Consider the following 20,718-nt stretch of genomic DNA (forward strand, 5'->3'; position numbering starts at 1 on the left):
TAACACAAAAAGACAGGGTAGTAAAGGAAGGGAAGGGGAGTAATCAAATGCCATCATGGAAGTATAGAATCGAGAAAATTATAAAGCAATTAAGACAAGAGGTGTCACTGTTAGAAGAATATAGGAGAGTAAACAGATCAAGAAAAATACAAAGAAAGATAGATGTGATAAAAGCAATGTGGAGTATCAGAGCAGATCAGGATCTATTATGCACCACTGAAAATAATAAACTAAAACTATCAGCACAGGTAGAAAACCTTAGAAGATATGTAAATGAATATACAGGAAAAGTACAAAATAAGCAATTTATCGATGACCCAAAAGCGTTTTATACAGAATTGGGAAAAAAGGCAAAAGGAATAGAAACACCTCCAAAAAAAGAAGAAATAGTTACACTTTGGAGAAATATTTATGAAGATCCCGTGGAACACAACAAAGATGCTAAATGGATAGAAGAAGTAAAAGAAAGAATAAGAAGTTCAAATGTACAGGATATGAAATGGGATGAAGTGACGACTACACAGATTGAAACAAAATTAAGTAAAGCTCCTAACTGGAAAATCCCAGGCCCAGATGCAGTACCTAACATCTGAGTGAAAGTATTAACATCTTTACATGAAGATTTAGACATGTGTAAGAACTATTTATATGTGCAACCCAAACAGACACCAGTCTGGTTAACAACGAGAAAAACAACACTCCTACTTAAGAGCAAACCTGCAAGCTATCCTAAAAGCTGCAGACAAATAAAATGCCTTCCAATAACATATAAACTATACACTGGAACTGATGCCAACAACGTTTGTAGTCATTTAGAAAAAAATCTCAATCATGGCAACAGAACAAAAGGATAATAAAAGAAAGTAATTTGGAACAAAGGATCACTTGTTGTTAAATAAAACCATAATGCAGAACTGTAAAAGGGTAAGACTCTAAGTATGGCATGGATAGACTACAACAAAGCAATTGACAGTATCCCACATTCATGGATAAGAGTCCTTAAAAATGTTTAAGATGCACCTACACTGATTGATTACATCATAGTGACTATGAAACAGTGGCAGACCACTCTGCAGTTAAGTCATGATAAAAGACAAATTATTATTCCGGGGATCAAAATTCAAAAGGAGATATTCCAGGGCGACTCTTTGTCACTGATCCTCTTTTCTCTTGCGCTTAACCCATTAATCTTTCTACTTAACAGATTAGGGCATGGCTACAATTTGGCTCCCGGAAAACAACAAAGTGTAAAGACTTCTCATCTTCTTTTTGTAGATTATTTAAAACTGTACAGTTCATCAGATGAGGAACTGAAAGTACAAGTGCAAGTGGTCAAAACTGTTACAGATGATAGAAGAATGTCATTTGGTCTTGATAAATGTGCAAAAGCAGCCTTTGCAGCAGGAAAACTGCAGCACCTAGAAAACATCAGTTTGGCAGTGTGATGTAAACGAACTTGGGTAAGAGGGGGGCGTATAAATATCTGGGAACTAATGAAGGACCACCAATAAAACATGAACAGATGCTAATACAACTGAGTAAGGAATATTTTAGAAGACTAAAATTCATACTGAAAACAGCACTGACATCTAGGAACAAAGTCCAAGCTATAAACCAATTTACTCTTCCTGTCCTTACAGTGCTGAAGTGATCGACTGGCCCCAAAAGGTGTTGAATAGTTTGGACAGGAAAACAAGGATACTTCATGCTCATCAAATGGTTTATAAAAATCAGTGTATTCCAAGACTATATAATCCCCATTCTAAAAAGGTACGGCTATGGGCCTCTTCAAAATTGATTACATGTATAGATCTGCAATCATGGGACTGCATACATATCTGCTGACCTCACAAGACCCAAATGTTGTGAAAGTTTTAAAATATGAGGAGAATAAGTCTAAGATGACTTCCTTCTTCGTTTAGCAAAGCATATTGGCATCAATCGGGAATGGAAATCAAATTTTAAGTAGATAAAAATCAGGCAGTAACGGAGTGTGCCAAAAAACAAAACAAAAAAAGAATATAAGGTGAAGGATCAGATGAGAAGACAAGAAATGTGGAAAATGCATAAATATAATTGCAAGTATAGAAAAGTCTTAGAACAACCTCAGGACTGAATGTAAGAATGGTTAAGGAGAGGTGAATTTAAACTAAAAGATGAAAAGTTAATATTGGCGGCCCAAGATAGTGGACTACATACACGTTGGGTTACAAAGTCCATTGAACATGTGACACAAAGACAAATATAGGTTTGTAAAACAGAATTGGAAACAGTCGCACATCTTATTGCTGGTTGTGATATACTAATGGCAGAAGGTCTTTATACTGAAAGGCATAATAATGTGGCAAGACTGTTACACTGGGGATTATGCAAGCACTGTAATATTGAAGTATCTGTAAAACACTGGAAAACGAGTCCCAAAGCATTACAGAAAAAGATGACACTTACATCACATGGGATCACCCATTGTCAACAGTTTAAAAAACAGATGTGAGAAAACCAGATATAGTAGTCCATGAAAGAAGACAAATGTAGTACTGATCAATGAAATTGCTACACCCAGTGACTATATTGTCTTACGTACAGAGAGACATAAAGTCATAAAATACCAGAATTTGCAGGCAGAAATGAGGGCAATGTGGAAGAAGGATACCCAGACAGTTCCAATAGTAGTAGGAGCAACGGGTCTTATAAAAAAGAATTTACAATCATGCTTAGATATGCTACTAATATATGTAACTCTGTTTGAATTGCAGAAGGAGTAATTATTGTGCACACTGTGGGTGCTGCAAAGAGCACTTCTGGCTAACATCAAATATTGAAACAATACTAATTTCATGAACTTTAATCATACTTTGACTTAGGAATGGGGGTCCATTCCTGTCATGGTATTAGAAACCCAAAAGACTTGGAGAAATTAAAAAGGTGACAAGACAAAAAATATGAGGAAAATCATGGACACTCTACAAACCTATGGACAGTTAAAAGGTATGATTACTGATAGTACAATCCATCATAGTACTAGTAACCATACTTTTTAACTGTGCATCGTTCTGCAAAATATCAATGATTTCCTCATATTTTTCCTTTGTCCCTCATAAAAATCTATGAAGGATGGTGTTATCGAACATATCCCAGTAGAAAGTCTAGCTGCTCATCAGTGATTTAGTGGGCATGCTGCTTTTTATTGCTATGTTCCTAATTTACAGTGAGCAGTCAATATGGTCCATTTTAAATAGTAATTACCTATTTATTTTATTATTTCCAGTACTGAAAGTAAAATATCTTATTGTGTTGAAAATGTTTTTATGTTTTTATTTTATTGAAAAATAAATTGTTTAGCAGGACAGAATAAGTGACTGATTTCTACCTCAGATCAGCAGTACAAAGAAAGTTAGAATTATACTTAGGGAGAGATAACAAGAACATAAAGAAAATACACATGTATAAAATGCCATTATGAGACAACAAACATGTAAAGAGCATATGACAGTTGTAATTATGCATTATTTACAATAAATCAAGACAAGTCAGATTTAGAAAGTGAGATGTGTGTGTGATAATTACAGCTGTGTGAAGCAAATATTTGTTACTGTTATTGGCTTTCTGTCACCATGACTACCTTGTGAGTATTGCAAAGAAAACTTTTATTTACTTATTCTTTAGCTTATTTGTTAACCAGAAAAATAAGATAGTCTTTTTCATACCCTTTTCAGCCATGATACAGGTCACAAGGGCAAGACTAATTACAGCATATATAGATGAACAGTTTAATGCAGCCAGTATATCAGCATTATTTTGGTGTGGGGTGAAACCTGCAGAAAACCCATACAGATATGGCAAGCAGCTTCTTCACATTATCACGTCCATTCTTAATGTACAGACCTCTGCCCCTTCTAACTTTGTGGTGTTTATATTAATTACCCTGCCTTCCATATATCTGACACTATGAATACTCCCTGATTGGTTGACTACAGGATTTGTAAATTCAGCTTCTCCCAAGTTTCCTGAACCATATCATGTACCTATGAACATTATTCACACTCCTGAATAATAAATTTAAGAGACTACTTCCACAGTCACAGAATGACATCAGTCTCCGATAAAATGAATGGTAATATACAGAATGCATTTGTGTCAGTAAGAATTAGTCCCCCACCCTCACCTGACGAGGATGTTTGATTAGAAATCCTGAACACAGGAATAATATTTCCTCCCTGTAAGTGAACTGAACTGGCAGACACAGTGTAAGAGGCACTGTGAAATCAGGATAAAGAGATGAGCAGCAGCACCCCTTCCTACATGTACATATTCAAGTAAAAAAAAAGTGTATCCTTCGTAAAAATCTGAAATGTTAGTACATAACTAGTTTTCTGAGGTTACGTGCTTGGTGCTGCAGAGCAGACAGTGCTTATTCCAGCAATGAACAGGCACAAAGGAAAAACAAAATAATCTTGGAGAAGACATGACTGTATCCAAGGATGCATATACACACTCACGTATGTGTGATACTCACTTCTACAAGCAGTTTACTGCATTGTAGGTCTCATAGCTTTTAAAGAATGCTGATAACATTTCAGAATTCAACAGATATTTAAATCAAAAACATTTTTAATATAGTTCATACTGACTTCTAACTACAGTTGTCTGCAATTGATTCTAGGTCACAATTATTTCATAGGTTCATAGGTAGGTACTAGGCTATCGGCCCCAAGGGCCTACGTAAGCCTAGCCAACAAGGTTCCTGGCTTACGCCACCCAAGAAAGTTATTTTCCTGTGCCACTGTCGAGCAGAGACACAGAAGTGATCCCCGGGGTATATTTCCTATTTCCCATCCACTCATCAAGATTTTTCTTGAAGAGTGCTAATGAAAAACTTTGCTTGACATAGATGGGTAGCCTGTTCCAGAGTATGGGAAGTCTCTGGGACAGGAATCTATCCCTCCAGCATGTCCTGTTTATTGTGGTGACAAGGTTTAGGTCCGTAGAGCGTGTAGCTCGGAGGGATTGGGATTTCTTTAGGTGTAGCATGTCCAACAGCTCTGGGTTTGACATAGCTTTATATGTTAGGCAGAGATCACCTCGGAGTAGGCGATATGCTATGGAGTAAAGCTGGAGTTTTTTTGAGGCGATCAGTGTAGGGCATTTGTTTGAGGCAAATAATCCTCTTTGTGAGGTACTTCTGTGGCCTTTCCAGGTGCTGCAGATGTCTTGTGAGGTACATTCCAAAAGGGGCGTTGTACTCTATAATGGGTCTAATGAGTGTCGAGTAGAGGGGAACAATGACCTTTTTTTTCTTGGATGAGATTATGATGAGGTGTGCCACATAGAAGGACTTCCTGACTACTGTGGCGATGTGACTATCAAAGGACAGACTACTGTCCACCTGGATCCCAAGGTCTCTTATCACGCATTCGGTATTAAGTAGATTGCTGTGTATATGGTAGTTCATGGGTACAGAGTTTTTACCAAAGGACACTGCACTTTTTAGCATTGAGCTTGAGGCCACGGCTCTGACACCAGGCATCTGTCTCAGCGAGGCCCTTCTGTAGGATGTCCACATCATTTGGGGACTTGGCTATTGCTCCAAGTTTGCAGTCATCTGTGAACTTCGTTAGACAAAGGCCTTCTGTGTTAGCCTGTACTGCAGAGAAGTAGATATCAAACAGGAGAGGTCCGAGGACGGAACCCTGTGGTACTCCACTTGTCACTGCTTTGAGGTCAGATTTGGAGTCTGCAACTTTTACAGTGTGGATTCTGTCAGTGAGCCAGTTGGCAACCCATTTTTTGACATAGGGATTTATACCTAGTTTAGTGAGTTTAGCTATAATTCCAGAATGGGGGATGGTGTCAAAAGCCTTGGCGAGGTCAAGATAGGCTGTGTGAACCACCTTACCCTCATCTACGGCTTTGGTGACTGCCTCAAAGAAGTCGATCAGGTTCAGGAGGCATGATCTGCCTTTCACAGACCCGAACTGGGTGGGATCCAGAGTTTGAAGGTTACCAATGTCTTTGTTTATGAGTTCCATGATGATACGTTCCATGGCCTTGCAGACCAGGCTCGTCGGGCTAATAGGTCTATAGTTCCCAGGATCAGTGGTGGCTCCCCCTTTGTGGAGTGGGATAACTGTTGCTGTGCGTCATTCAGTGGGCACAAAGCCTGATGCGAGGCTATTATTGAACATGGTGCTTAAGTGGGGAGCCAGTTTGTTCTGAAGTTCCTGTAAAATGCAGCCTAGGATGTTGTCCAGTCCCATGGATGCTGTGTTTTTGGCTTTAGAGAGTGCAGCTTATACCTGCGTAGTTGTGATTACAGGGAATCTGTATTCTTCCTGTATAGATATGGGCCCTTTAGGGGGTGAGAGGGGGGTAAAGTTAGCACTGAACCTATCTGCCAGGATGTTGGCAATATCAGTTGGTTCTGTAATTTTCGTGCCTTTGTGCTGTAACTCAGAACAGATCTGGGTGTTGCCATCGAGATTCTTGACATAGCTGTAGAATGCTTTGTGGTTGTCTTTGGAATTAGTGGCAATTTTGTTTTCGTAGCTAGCTTTGGAGGATCTTATAAGGGATCTCAGCTTCTTACTGAGGCTGACAAGAGAGCTCCTCCACTCATGGGATTTTACTCTCTTTTGCAATAGTTTCTTCCTTCTGTTGTACAATTTGTTTATGGCAGAGGGCCACCAGACTGGCTTCCTTTTTTTGGAGGATAGCGTCTTGGTTCTGTTTGGGATAGCACGATCCATGCACTCGTGTAAGTGCTTATAGAGTGCATTTGTGTAGGATTCAGCAGTTGTAACTGTATTGTCCATCTGCATGAGTGTCATGAAGTTTACCACTTCTGCCTTAAGAAGCATGAAGTTGGCTTTGGAGAAATTTTTTACTGTGGTTTCCTTAATGGGGGGTGGTGGGTGGGATGTGGATATCAAGGGTGATTAGCTTATGGTCGGATTGGACCAATGAGGAGTTGACTTTAGGTGTGGAACACCAGTCACTCATGTTAGTAATGACTAGGTCTAGGATATTGTTGCCCCTGGTGGGGGTGTGGATAAGCTGATCCAGGGCAGTGGAGTTTATGAATTCCAGAAAGGGTTGAGCTAAGGAGTTGGTACACGAGTAGTTTTCCCAGTTAATGGTGGGGTAGTTGAAGTCACCCATTATTAGGGTGTTTGGTTGAACCCTAATATTTTCCAGTCCATCAAGAAAAGAGGAGTGGGAATCCTGGGGCAAGGTGGGGGATCTGTAGCAAGCTACAATTTGGATTGCAGTTTTGCCCAGAGTTAGTTGCACTTGGATAACCTCGGATGCATTGTGCTGAGCAACTAGTCTGGAGGTGTGGATATCCTTAATGAATATGGACACACCTCCGCCTTTGGTGTTTCGGTCCAGGTTACATGGCTGAAAAGTGTGGTATGAGTTATAGCCAGGTAGTGCAGGGGTGCTCTCTGGAGCCTTGAACCAGGTCTCAGTCACTGCACAGATATCGATGTTCTCCATTTTAAGGAGTGCCTCGAGTGAGTGCATTTTGAGATTTATACTTCTAGTATTGAGTAGCATTACCTTCAGTTTTTGCTTGCCTGTTCCTGTTATGGTGGTGAATTTGTTATTTGAACCTTGCCTAAAAAAGGCACTATAGGGGCAGCAAGAGCCTTAGCCAGTATCAGGAATCCCAGGGGCGACAGGTGCAGGCCATCTGTGGCAAAGCATCGTGGTCTGTCGACCATGTCATCCCAAGTCGACAGATACTGGATCCCCTTAGAATGACACCAGAAGCTTAGCCAATTGTTGAAGTCAATTATTTTGCCCTTGTATTGCGGTATCATTCTGGGCAATGGCAGAATGCTACTCAGGGCTAGGGTCATACCTGCCTGGGCTACAAGATCAGAGAGCTCTTCCATGTCTCTTTTCATGTAGTCCAGGGAGGTACGTCTCAGGTCATTCACACCAACATGGACAGTGACAGAGTCATATTTGTACTTGTTGTGGAGTGACCTGAGTGCGTGGGTTATGTGGCGGATCCTGGCACCTGACAGGCAGCTGACAGTAACCTTTTCCTTGTTTAGCCTGGTGAGTGGGACATCAGTGTGCCTGACTATAGAGTCACCTATGACTTGTGTGTTGGGTACGTTGTTTTGCCTTATTGGCTGTGGTTGAGTGGCACACTGAGTCTGTGGGCTATGTGTCATTTGGGTTGTGTTGGGGGATGGAGGTTGCTTGCGTTTCCGCTTTGCAGGTCTCTGTTGCTTAGACAGATTATTACTGAGAGCCTCTGCGAATGTTTTTGTGTTATTATGTGTGGATTTTGGTGGTGTAGATTTAGTGAGACTATGTGATGAGTGTGGTGTGGTGCAAATGTTTACCTTCTCCTCATGACTGTCAAGTTCAGTCTTGGTTGGAGAGAGCTTTATCTCCAGTTTGGCTAGATAAGTGCATCTCCCACAGGTTGTAGTGTTGGGTGGTAGGAGGAGAGGGTTGTCTGTGTACATGAGGCAATTTCTACATTGCCTCAAGATGCCCAGATTCATCAGATAGACAGGAGAGAACACTGGGAGCTGACCCTTGGACATGCCTGAATAAAAAACTATTTTCCTCTAGATAAGTGAGAAAACTAAGTACAAAAACTGATTTCCTCTAGGTAATGAGCAAGATTGAGTGCTATAGTAATTAGTAGCTTATTTAGTGCTTACAAGTTCTGAACAAGTGCTGAGCATGAATAAGCAAATTTAAGTGCTAAAACTAAGAATCTGTATCTGCACTAGACGAGTTACAGGACAGAAACAAGTGCAAATGCAGGCTTCTTTTTACTGTGTTTACACTGTTTGTATCATACCACTCAACCTCTTAATGCAAGAAATCTGGACAAAGCTTAAATTAATGGGGGGGGGGGCCCAAAATCAGGGACAGATTGGAAATATTGCTTGTATAAACTTAGCAAGTTACTAGAATTGCAGAATTTCAATTAACACGCACTTTCTGATGGATGTGAAGTCTGAACCTCAAATGCCTGTCATTATAAGGAGACTTCAACCCTCAATAATTTGCCAGAAGACCAGAACTTTTATGAGGAATAAACCAAAAACTATAAGGCAAAAATCTGGACATCCTGTGAGAATCTGGGCAGTGTAAAAAACAAAAAGCACACACTCTGCCAAAGAGTGCTCACAACACACAATAGAGTCCAAATAACAAGTCAAAATGTGAGCACACCAACCAAGCTGAGCAGAGACAAATAAAGCATTATCGTCCAAAACTTGATTTTTAATGGCTTTATTGTAGAAAATGAGTGCTTTCACAGGGCTACCACTTCTTCAGATCCAAATAAAACTAACAGTTTAAGAAACAGGCAATATATACAAATTAAAATTACATGTTACTAAAGTCAACAAATCAGAATCAATGTCTCAATTACTGCTGGCTTCAATGGAACACTTGCATTCAGGCCCGGATCTCTATGGGCTTGTAGTGCTATTATCCGTTTTACTTCTAAATTCTCTAAATAATTATTCACATCACCTCTTCTCCTGCCAGTTCTAACTTTCTGGAGAACTCTAAAATAAAAAACACAGATTTAAACTTAGTGTGCTGTTTATTATGATCCCTATGCCTGCTGGAAAAATAAGAGGCCCCTCTATTACCCCTATATGTCTCTATTTCTGTAGAGATGTTCTCAGTCAATTTGTTCAGATATCCACTACTTGAAAGATCTTATAAAAAAGTTCCAAGTGACTCAGTCATCTCTGAAGTATCAGTGTTAAATCAGGAGATTCTCAATGACTGTCCTTTAACAATGTTGGGAAAGATATGTGAAGGATGCATTCTGGATTTATGCAAAATATTATTTTTCCAACATGTTTTCTTAAACAGTTTGGTGTCTAATCCACCTGCATCATTCTTATATAACATAATATCTAAAAAGTTTATGGTGTTCTTTTACCACCTTTTATCAGAACATCATAGGGATCATAATGAACAGCGCCCGTTTAAATCTGCTGGTAGTGAGTCCAAAATGCTTTTCACCTATTCTAGCAATGTATATCAGTTTTGTGACATAGTTAGGAAGAATTGGCCTATTATGTTGGCTGACGATAGTATTAGAAAGGCTGTCAGACAAGACCCCAATTTTATTTTTAGGAACAATATGAGCTTAAAAAGAATGTTGTGTTATGGCTCTAAAAATTTGGAAGCAGAACCCTTACTGAGAGCAGGAACATTTCCCTGTGGGAAATGCAAAGCATGTTCCTTTATTGTTAAAGACCAAACATTTGTTCACCCTATCAATGAAAGGAAATGTATTCCTACATTATCAGCTACATGTAATTGCAATTTCTTAGTGTATTTGGCAACCTGCACACAATGTCATTGCTTTTATGTAGGGAAAACAACACGTCAGCTTAAAGACAGGGTTTTAGAACATCTTAGCAATATAAGGAATAATGTACAAAAAATGCTTTGGTTGCACATGCAGAAACTACAGTACACAGTGTTTTTTATTTTAGAGTTCTCCAGAAAGTTAGAACTGGCAGGAGAAGGGGTGATGTGAATGATTATTTAGAGAATTTAGAAGTAAAATGGATAATAGCACTACAAGCCCACAGAGATTTGGGCCTGAATGTAAGTATTCCATTGAAGCCAGCATTAATTAAGAGAAGTTGATTCTGATTTGTTTTTTAGTAACGTGATTTTAATTTGTATATATTGCCTGTTTCTTAAGCTGTTAGTTATATTTGGATCTGAAGAAGCGGTAGCCCCATGAAAGCGTTCATCTTTCTACAATAAAGCCATTACAAATCAAGTTTTGGAAGATAATGCTTTATTTGTCTCTGCTCAGCTTGGTTGGTGTGCCCACATTTTGACTTGTTATTTAAAATCTGGGCAGCTCAGAGGCATGCTTTGCAGACTTGTCTGGAAAGTAGATTTGTGAGAAAATATAATTATCTAGGCGACATAATGAACTTCAAATTAATTACTTTAAAATTCTCCCCAAAGTAGTTGTTCTTGGTTGCTTAACAGAAAAAAATGTGGATGATACCACTAATAAAAATATATCTCAGGAGTCAGTCTAAGGTCTACAGTAATGAAAGTTCTCCATCACGTTTCTTCATAGATTATTGATGTGCTTTTTTTCATTCATGCTGCCTTTGGTACCTATTCCTATTCTAGAAGGTCAGTCTTATGTTCTTCAAATTAATTATACTCCTGCTCTATGTACTCTGGACTCTTTTCTAAGGTTATCCCTCCTGCCATATTGGTAAAAAACAGTTTAATTTCCTTCACAAAACAAACAAATAAATAAAACATGAATAGCTGGAAGTTACTTACAGTGGGCTGCTGAGACAGAATGCTGGAACCAGAAGTAGCAGCAGTGATACATGTAGATTTCGCCCCCTCATGTTTCTGAGTGAAGTGCCCTAATGCGATGCTGTCTGTCAGGACAGCAATCTTATACCAAGGAAGGAATCTGGGATCAAAGGTCGCTTAGTTTTTCTATACTAAAATTGTAATGCACTGCATTGACCTAGCATAGGAGGGGTCAATGACCCACTTCTATTTACCTTAGTACAGAATAAATAAAAGCTTCTTGAGAAACACATATGTTTGCGAGAAACCCAGCAAACCCTTTTCATTGTTAAAATAATCAGCCAAAAGCAAACAGATTAACAATCTCCAGCCACGAGTTATAAAAATTATGTTCAAAATCCATTTTACAAAATTGTCTATTTGGCTACCAGTCTAAGCACACGCGCACGCAGACACACACACACACACACACACACACACACACACACACACACACAAAATGTCAGTGTTGAAAGACAAATGTTGGCCTGCAGCATCAAAGGTAAAGCTTATTAAAGGACAGTATACCTAAAATTTAACATGTCTTGGATGGTGCAGTGGTGTAGTGGCTGCATTGCCACCTCACAGCAACTGGTTCTCTGGTTTGATTTTTTTAGCTGGGGTGCCTTCTGTGTGGAGTCTGCATGTCGTCCATGTGGGTTTCCTGTGGGTGCTCTGGTTTCCTCCTGTGTTACAAAGCCATGCGCCTAGAGAGTTTTTTCCAAGACCTCCTCTGAAAATTGGCTTTGTTCCAAGTCAGACTTTCCGAGTAAACAAATATAAAATAAATAAAAATCTTATAGTGTGTTTTAGGTCCATATATTGCCATACAGAAAGTATGACTTAGCTGATTAATCCCTTATCTGCCATTCTTCGACTGTTCGGTTTTCTCAGAGCATGCTCTCTTGGAATCATTTATTTACTTATTTATTTTCATTTGTTGACTGTAAGATCCCAATGGGCAGGGCCCATTTACAGTGGAGAACTAGGGAGTTGGGGGAGAAAAGATTTTCTCTGAAAAACTTTACAATAAAAACACTTCTACAGAAATACAAAACACTACAAACACAGGTATATACAGAGAATATAATGTCAAAGAAGTGAACAAGTAGGTGCCAACAGTAAATAAACAATGACTGAATAACTTCTTATAAGCAACATTTTCAGTCTTTATTTATTTATGGAACCCCCTAAAAATAAATTTAAAAGGCAAACTTCAAACCTGATAGCAAAGACTATTTATGCAAACAAAAACATGTAATAAACTATTACATTTAAAGGATACAAAATTTGCATACCTTCCATAGTACTAGATGTGGATGGACATCCATTTTTGTCAACTGCTAAGAAAGAGTGGTCCCTGATGGGAGCATTTCCTTAATGGCAGAGGCTCTTAAGGATAACCTTCACCTAAACGTTACATTTAGCTGATAGCTCCTTGATGAAATATTTAATTATGCCCATACAGCTACTCCACAAATATCATCAAGAGATGCATCTTTGAGAAAGGCTTGTGATGTTGCTACTGCTCAAGCAATGTGGGCTATAGGCTCAGGAGATAATAGTTTAATATTTCTGGTAGCAGAATATAACACAGTCAAACAACCACTTTGTCAAAGTCACTTCAGAAATTTTGCCCAAATTCTTTCTAGAAAATAATGTCTCTTTCCATGTCTCCATGTTTCCATGTCTCTTTTCATGTAGTCCAGGGAGGTACGTCTCAGGTCATTCACACCAACATGGACAATGACAGAGTCATATTTGTACTTGTTCTGGAGTGACCTGAGTGCTTCTGTTATGTAGCGGATCCTGGTGCCCGACAGGCAACTAACTGTAACCTTCTCCTTGTCTAGCCTAGTTAGTGGGATATCAGTGTGCCTGACTATAGAGTCGCCTATTACTAGTGTGCTGGGTATGTTACTTTGCCTTGAGGGCTGTGATTGCGTGGCGCACTGATTATGTGAAGTATGTGTTTCATGGTTTGTGATGTGGTGTGGAGGTTGCTTGGGTGTCTGCTTTGGAAGTCTCTTTTGCTTTTGCAGATTTTTATTTAGAGCCTCCGAGTTTGTTTTCGTGTATCTATATGTGCTATTTGCCGGTGTTGGTTTAGTAGGTCTTTGTGAGACTGGTGGTGTGTTGCAAGTATTTTCCTTCTCCTCTTGACTATCAGTTCCAGTCTTGGGTTGAGAGAGCTTTGCCTCCAGTTTGGCTGTATAATTGCATCTCTTGCATATATTAGTGTTTGGTGGTAGGAGGAGAGGGTTGTCTGTGTACATCAGGATGTTGTAACATTGCCTCAAAATGCCCAGATTCACCAGTTGGACTGGAGAGTACACCTGAAACTGCCCTTTGGACATGCCTGAATAGGTAAAGTGAGCTGTTTTACTGATTAGCTGGTAGGGACGAATAGAGAGCCTTGTCCTTCTGGACAGTATAGGGGGTCTAGGGCTAGGGTTAATTAGTGCTTGCAAATTAGTTTTGAGCAAGTGCTGGGCTGTGAAATGGATGGTTTGTGTGCTTAAGTTGAAAGTTTGTCTAGTTCCAAAGAAAAAATTGAAGAGCAGACTTTGTGGAGCCGGGAATAGTTTAACCCTAGCTAACTGGCACTGCCAGGCATGCAAAACCGCAGAAATGCGGTTTTTATAGCAGGGAAATGAAAGAGATAGAAATTAGCCGAAAATGGCCAATAAACTACTAACTTCTGGGCTACAGCAAACAAGGCGCACATATTTCAGAAAGAAACAGATCAAATAAGCAGGCACAATAAGCCTTTAACCAGAGATTCCCAGCTCAGAAGGGCAGAACCTAGCCTCTCCTCCCACAAGAGTGCAGACTACAAACCTTCTTAATGTAAAATAACTGGCCTGAAGCCCAAGTGCTTAAACCAGACCTAATACACTTTTAGAATAACAGACACTGAGCCTTCAATCAGCAATTCCCAGCTTAGAAGGATGTAAGCTACCTGTCCTGCTACAACAGTGCAGACCACAAACCTTCTTAATGTAAAACAACTAGTCTGAAGCCCAAGTGCAGTAATCAAAAGACATAGAATAGCAGTTACAATTTAATCAGACTACTACCAAGCAGTAATAAATGCAGCAGAATAAACACAATGGAGTATTTTAAGAAGAGGCAAAAGCAAAAAAAAGCAAAATAATGTAACAATAATTTCATGGCTTCCTGGTAAATGAGATAAGAGGATGTTCCTCTTGCTTGTTGAAATACCAAACCACATCAATGTAGTCATTGTGAGTGGCAACAGCAACTTGGGAAAGGGAGCCCTTGAATGTTTGCAAAGTGAAGTAGACAGCCCTCACATGTACATTACCAATAAGCAGACTTCCCTCTGTTTGTGACCATACACAGACTGTCTGCAGGTGAAAATGCCTCCACCCCATCTTAGGGAAAAGGCATCCATGATGACAAACACAGTTGAGCTGTGAGCTACAGAATGTTTATCTACAGTAATATTCAGTTTATGCAACTAACAACTCACCTTTTCTTGCATATTTTGAAAGTTTCTGACTAGGAGAGACATGGTGGTCATAGAAGATTCCACTGCACTTTCAGAATCAACCTCCACACTCCCACATAAAACCTGGTTCTGAAACCATGTAAATTGTGGCTGCTATGAAGCCCAAGCCCTGAGGCAAAGTAAAGCTGGGAAGTAGTTATCTAAGTCAACTTACCATAACTATAGATGTTTGAATAGACCACTTTTACAGTAGCCTCAGCTATAAGGGATGTATCCTACTAAGGACAGGGCATCTGGCCAGCTTCCAAAGCTTGTATAAAACAGACTCCAAAAACTGGAGCTTTTTTGCATTAGAAAAAATGGAGGCTAGAGCCCTGATACAAAAATGTAGTAGGAGAAGAGAGGAAGATGGGGACCACCATCCTAGCATAAAAAAACAAGGGGGAAGGAGGCATAGTGTTTACACTGCACCATTGCCCTATTCAAACATCTACTATAATGATAAGGTTCCTTAAACAACTGCATTGCTCTCATCAGTAGATAAACATCTTGTCAGTCTGAATTGTTTTGTTCTGTCCAAAAGCTATATGGGATCCATACCAGAGCTTATAAAAAAGAGGGAGGGGACTCCTGAATCTTCAAACATATCATAGATATTAATGAAAGGGGTGAGAAGCATACAGGAGCATTACTATCCAAGGAAATAGAAAATAAATGATATCTGCCTCTAGGCCTTTGCATGAGGAGGAAGAAGGATGAGAATTTAGGAGTTCATGGAGACTGGCTGTTATTTTGTAGCACTTGGCAAAAGATGATTCAGAGAGTGAGAGGCCTTATTTTATTTTATTATTTATTTTGATTTGTTAACGGGATGGTCCGACTGGATATACATGTTTTTTTTGAGGAGAGCCGGGAGAAAATAACAGACACTGAAAACAGGAAATTAAGTTACTTCATCTATAATATTTCAAGTCCACCCCCAAAGGCAGTATAATGACATACAGTCCAGGATCACAGTAAGTACCTTGTCATGATATGAACAACAAAATTTGAAAGTCATGCGTCAGCCACTTAGAAATAGTTTGTTTTGATAGTAATTGTCCTTTTTTCTTACCTTCATAAGAAATGAACAATTAATTATAATTTCTGAAGTTGCTTGTCCTGTCAATGTAGTATCTGAGTTGCCTATGGATATCCAGAGTATGCAGAATTTTTCCTCCCTTGTTTTTGGCTCCAGGAAGAATGCAGGGGATGAACAAACTAATTCAAAGTAAATTATGATACCACTTTAGGCAAAAAAGAATGGTTCTTAAAGAAACCCTATTTTTATGAAAGATGGGATAGGGCTAAGTCACCATAAGAGCCTGCAACTCAGATATGTTGTATCTTATTTATTTTGCAGTAGTCAGAGCAATGGGAAACATTGTTTTCATGATAAGTACTTTAAATCAGCCTTATGAGCTGGTTCAAAATGAAAAAGTCTAAGTTTCTGCAGTACAAAGTTAAGATCATGCGGATGAGCCACCTTCTTTCTAGGTGTATGAATATATAATACCCCTTTCAGAAACCACAAAAGGTCACTCAGACTTCTGTCATTGCAATCCATGAATATCAGTCAATAAACACAATCTCTGCAGAAGTAAAGGTTATCTGAATTAATTGCATTGAGAGATCTATAACTAATGAAGAGGCAAACAGCTTTACATTTCAGTGTTTCATGTACAAATTCAATGCCTGATGCCTTTGAAGAATTAATTGCCCTTGTTACATTAACAAAGTTGGTAAGCTAGTAACATTACAATAGGGAATGGCTGTCAAACCGTCAACAGTTTCATGGATATCAGGCGTCTCATCCCAAGGAGGGCTCACTAAGGACTGCAGCCCCCTAACCCCTCCCTTAAAGGGCACTGCAATATAAGCACTCCACTGGCATGTTGTGAGAGTAGAATACACAGCCTTTTACAACAAAGGCAAGTATGCTACCTGTTGTGTTATTAACACTGCTTTCAAATTTGATAGCACAGACTCTGATGACGGCCATTTGCTAAACAAAACAGTTGAACAATGTAATCAGACTTAGCATGAGCGACAGTAAACTTCACCTCCCTTGAAACTCAACATTCCATGAAAATGCACTGAAGCTAGACATTCCTCAAAAATGCACAGAAGCTTAGTAGTCCTTGAAAATGAAGAGAAACAATACGCTTTGAAAATGCATAGAAAGTCAACATTCTTTGAAAATGCACACTGAAATTCAACAGTCCTTGAAAATACACCTGCTGCTGATAGTTTATTAGTTGGTACAGAGGATTCAGGCTTTATCATCTTGTTAGCAAGGTGCAAGGTTTGAGCATGAATAAGTTAATCAACCTGCCATCCCTAAATGGGGCATTTTACAGATACACAGACATACAGACACACATCTGCTTGTAATCCTCCACTTGCTCTACTGTCCATGCTCAAGCGCAGATGGTGCTATGGACATACTCTGTGTGTGTTCTTAAAGGAGAAATGTATGTTTTGTGGCAGTAACCTCCCCCAAGCCAGTGGTGGGCCTCCCAACTAATGGACCCCAAGCAACTGCCTAGTTCTCCAAGCATTGGATCTGCTTCTGGCTCCAACACAAAATCAGGATCACAAGGAGGTGATACCAGTTTACTTGGAGGCCTCTTGTGCAAAACCCCTTTCAAAAACATTTTGACATGAGACTGCATTGAAAGAGGAGGCTCCATGGGCAGACATGCTGAAATGGCTTATAAATGAACTTTGACAGAGGAAGAAGAAAGGCCATAGGATAGTAACTCACACAAATACTGTATAAAAGAGAACAACTAGCCCAGGTGGGTGCTAGTTGTGTTTTGCCACTAACTAGAAAACTTTCTCCACTTGCTAATAAACAATTTTGTAGTAGAAGGATTTCTTGCCTCTGTTAGTTCCTGCTGCACATCCTCAGTAAACAAGTGTCTAAAAGGAATTAAGGTCCTATCATCCAGATAATCAACTGAAGTTGACTGAGGTGGGGGCTGTATCAAACATACCTGTTCTTGTATGAGTAGATCCAGTCAATGAGCAGCAGCAAGCTTATGGTAATTGCCCCCCAGCCATTTCAACAAGAAGGGAGAACCTCGGTCATCTGGGCCAGAAGGGATCACCACAATGATCTTGGGGGGACTCCTGAATCTTCAAACATATCATAGATATTAATGGAAAGGGTGAGAAAGCATACAGGAGCATTACTATCCAAGGAATAGAAAATAAATGATATCTGCCTTCTAGGCCTTTTTGCATGGAATCCTGGAACAGAATCTTGCTAGTTGATTGTTCAGAGAGGAGGCAAATAAATCTACTTGTGGAACTCCAGAGAGATGGAATACATTTTGGAAGATTCCCTGATCTAGTTTTCATTTATGAGGGTCTGCCCTGGTCCTACTTAGCCTTTCTGCCACACAGTTTTGCTCTGATGGAATGTAGGATGCCTGTAGAGTGAGATTGTGCTGTGAAGCTATATCACAAGCTAACATGGCTAGTCTGCAAAGGGTGCACAACCTAGTTCCCCCTGCTTGTTGATGTACTACATGACTGTGGTATTGTCTGTAACAACTTAAAGAGGTCCTGGAGACCAAAGATGATTCAGAGAGTCGAGAGCCTTATTTATTTTATTATTTATTTTACATTTGTTAGCCGGGGTGGTCCGACTGGATACATGTCCTTTTTCAGCGGAGGCCCGGGGAGAAAAGCTCCAACAGAGTTACACTGATAATTAGGTACAGTAAATGAGCTGAAAGAACTTAACAAAAACATAGGCTATTTACATACAAGTACAAGACTGCCATTACTATTTCTGAGATTACTACAAATGTAACATTAATAACATATTAGCAAGGACGGTAGGCAGTATAATGACATAGAGTTAGACAGGATACATATTTCTTTATCACAGTATACAAAGTACTTATCATCTTAGCTAGTTGTTTATGTTTTAGTTAATGGCACAGAGCTAGTCTGGGTTTGAGCAAGGACATAGCCAGTGTGACTTGAAGTGGAGTTTTAGACTATTTTTGAATTGACTTAGAGAAGTTGCAAGCGTGATGTTATTTGGGAGAGAGTTCCATATTTTACCAGTGCTGTTGGCAAATAGCGTCACCACCTAGGTTGAGAGATTTAGTTGTTTGGACAAGGAGTCTGTTTGCTGAGCAAGGCAGCTTAGATTGGAGTAGGAGTCATTAAGTTTTTTAGTGCTGGGGTATTCTCAGGTTATTTAAGGATTTTGAAGGCCTCTATGAGTTGGGACTGGTGAAGAAGGTGTGGGAATTCTATCCATCCAAGCTTTTTCAGGTTAGTACAGTGGTGTGTTCTGTAGGGTAGGCCTGTAACGAACCTGGCAATGTGATTATAACAGGATGAGAGCTTGGCCAGATCAGATTTGTTAAGGTGAGTGAGGACAGGAGAGGCATATAGTAGGGTAGAGAGAAGGTGTGAACGGGCTGTGGCTGCCCTGGTATTTGGGGTAAGGAAGGCTTTAATTCTATAAAGGGTCCCAAGTTTCTTGTTGACTGACTTAATGGCTTGGTTGATATGTATATCAAATCTGAGTTTATTGTCAATGTTTACTCCTAATAGCTTTGTATAGGTGTATGGGGAGATGATGGTCCCATTATTGGATTTTATAGTGAAGTTTTCAGTCGGAGATCTGTTGGTTGGGTAGAAGAGAAGTAACTTGGTTTTGTTTGGATTTAAGATCAGGAGATGGTTGGCAAGCCAGTTTTCGACTTTGGTGAAGCTATGTTGGGTGGTAGTTAGTAGATTTGCAAGAGAGGCATTGGAACATATTATAGTCGAGTCATCTGCATATTGAATGCAGGTGGCTTCAGGGATGACTGTTTGGATGTCGTTTATGAAGACTGAAAAGAGGAGAGGTCCTAATATGGAACCTTGAGGAACTCCTATGGTATTTGGTAGTAGGCAGGAGAGCTTGTTTTGCCACATTACTGCTTGTTGTCTCCCAGTGAGGTAAGCTTGAAACCAGTCAAGGGCTGGAGTATCTAGATACAGGGTTTTTAAAGTATATAGAAGTAACTGATGGTTTACCATATCGAAGGCTTTCGATAGGTCATGGAAGAGAGCGGAGGATATTTTTTTATTATTCCGGTTAAGATTAATGTTTTCAGTAAAAGAGAGGAGGGCAGTGGTTGTACTATGATGGGGTCTGAATCCATGTTGAGAGTCTGTGAGTAGTTTATTTTGGGTTAGATAGAGCATTAGTTGGTTGTGCATGCACATTTCCATAATTTTGGCAAGTGGTGATAGTATGGCTATAGGTCTATAGTTGGATAGTTCTGTGGATGAACCTCCTTTGTGGAGTGGAATAACATAGGATATTTTCCAAATTGAGGGGATTGAGGCCTCGGTTATGGTTCTGTTAATTAGGATTGAGATAGGGTAGGCTACGACATCTGCAGCAATTTGCAGGTATTCAGCCGCAGAAGATCGGCTGAAAGGGTGGTTGGCTTCAGTTTTTCAAAGGGATCTGATAAAGGATGTGGACACTGGCTGGAAGTTAAAAGAGAGTGGTGAGTCGGGTATAGTGTTTATAGAAGTGTGGGGAGGAGAAAGTTGGTTAGCTAATGACTGGATGGTTTCTGTGAAGAAAGTATTGAATGAATTGGCTATATCTTCTTGGCTCTTGTCAGATAATGTTCCTGGGGTCGGAGTAGTGGATTTGCCTGGTTGAAGAAGTTTATTTATGCCTGCCCAGTACTTTTGAGGGTTATTCTGATGTTTATGTTGCAGATTGTAGAAGTAATTTTTCTTATCTAGTATGATGGCTTTTTTAGTCTCATTTCTAAGTTGTTGGAATTTGATACAATCTAGGGGTAGTTTGGTAGTGCGCCATTTATCCCACGCTT

At 39.6% G+C, this 20,718-nt stretch overlaps 1 protein-coding gene across 1 annotated transcript in view; it reads right to left on the bottom strand.

The window, feature by feature from the left end:
• The window catches only part of LOC122812280 (venom factor-like), a 2,973,268-nt gene extending 2,961,844 nt beyond the window's left edge, over nucleotides 1-11,424 (bottom strand). The window contains exon 1 of the mRNA XM_044084681.1: nucleotides 11,320-11,424. Within this exon, the coding sequence (XP_043940616.1) occupies nucleotides 11,320-11,390 (71 nt within the window). The 5' untranslated portion in view covers nucleotides 11,391-11,424. The remainder of the gene's footprint in view (nucleotides 1-11,319) is intronic.
• Between the last annotated feature and the right edge of the window lie 9,294 nt (nucleotides 11,425-20,718).

This window comes from Protopterus annectens, chromosome 9.part0 (genome assembly GCF_019279795.1).
Source record: "Protopterus annectens isolate FY-2018-M chromosome 9.part0, PAN1.0, whole genome shotgun sequence".
In the NCBI taxonomy this organism is placed as follows: domain Eukaryota; kingdom Metazoa; phylum Chordata; order Ceratodontiformes; family Protopteridae; genus Protopterus; species Protopterus annectens.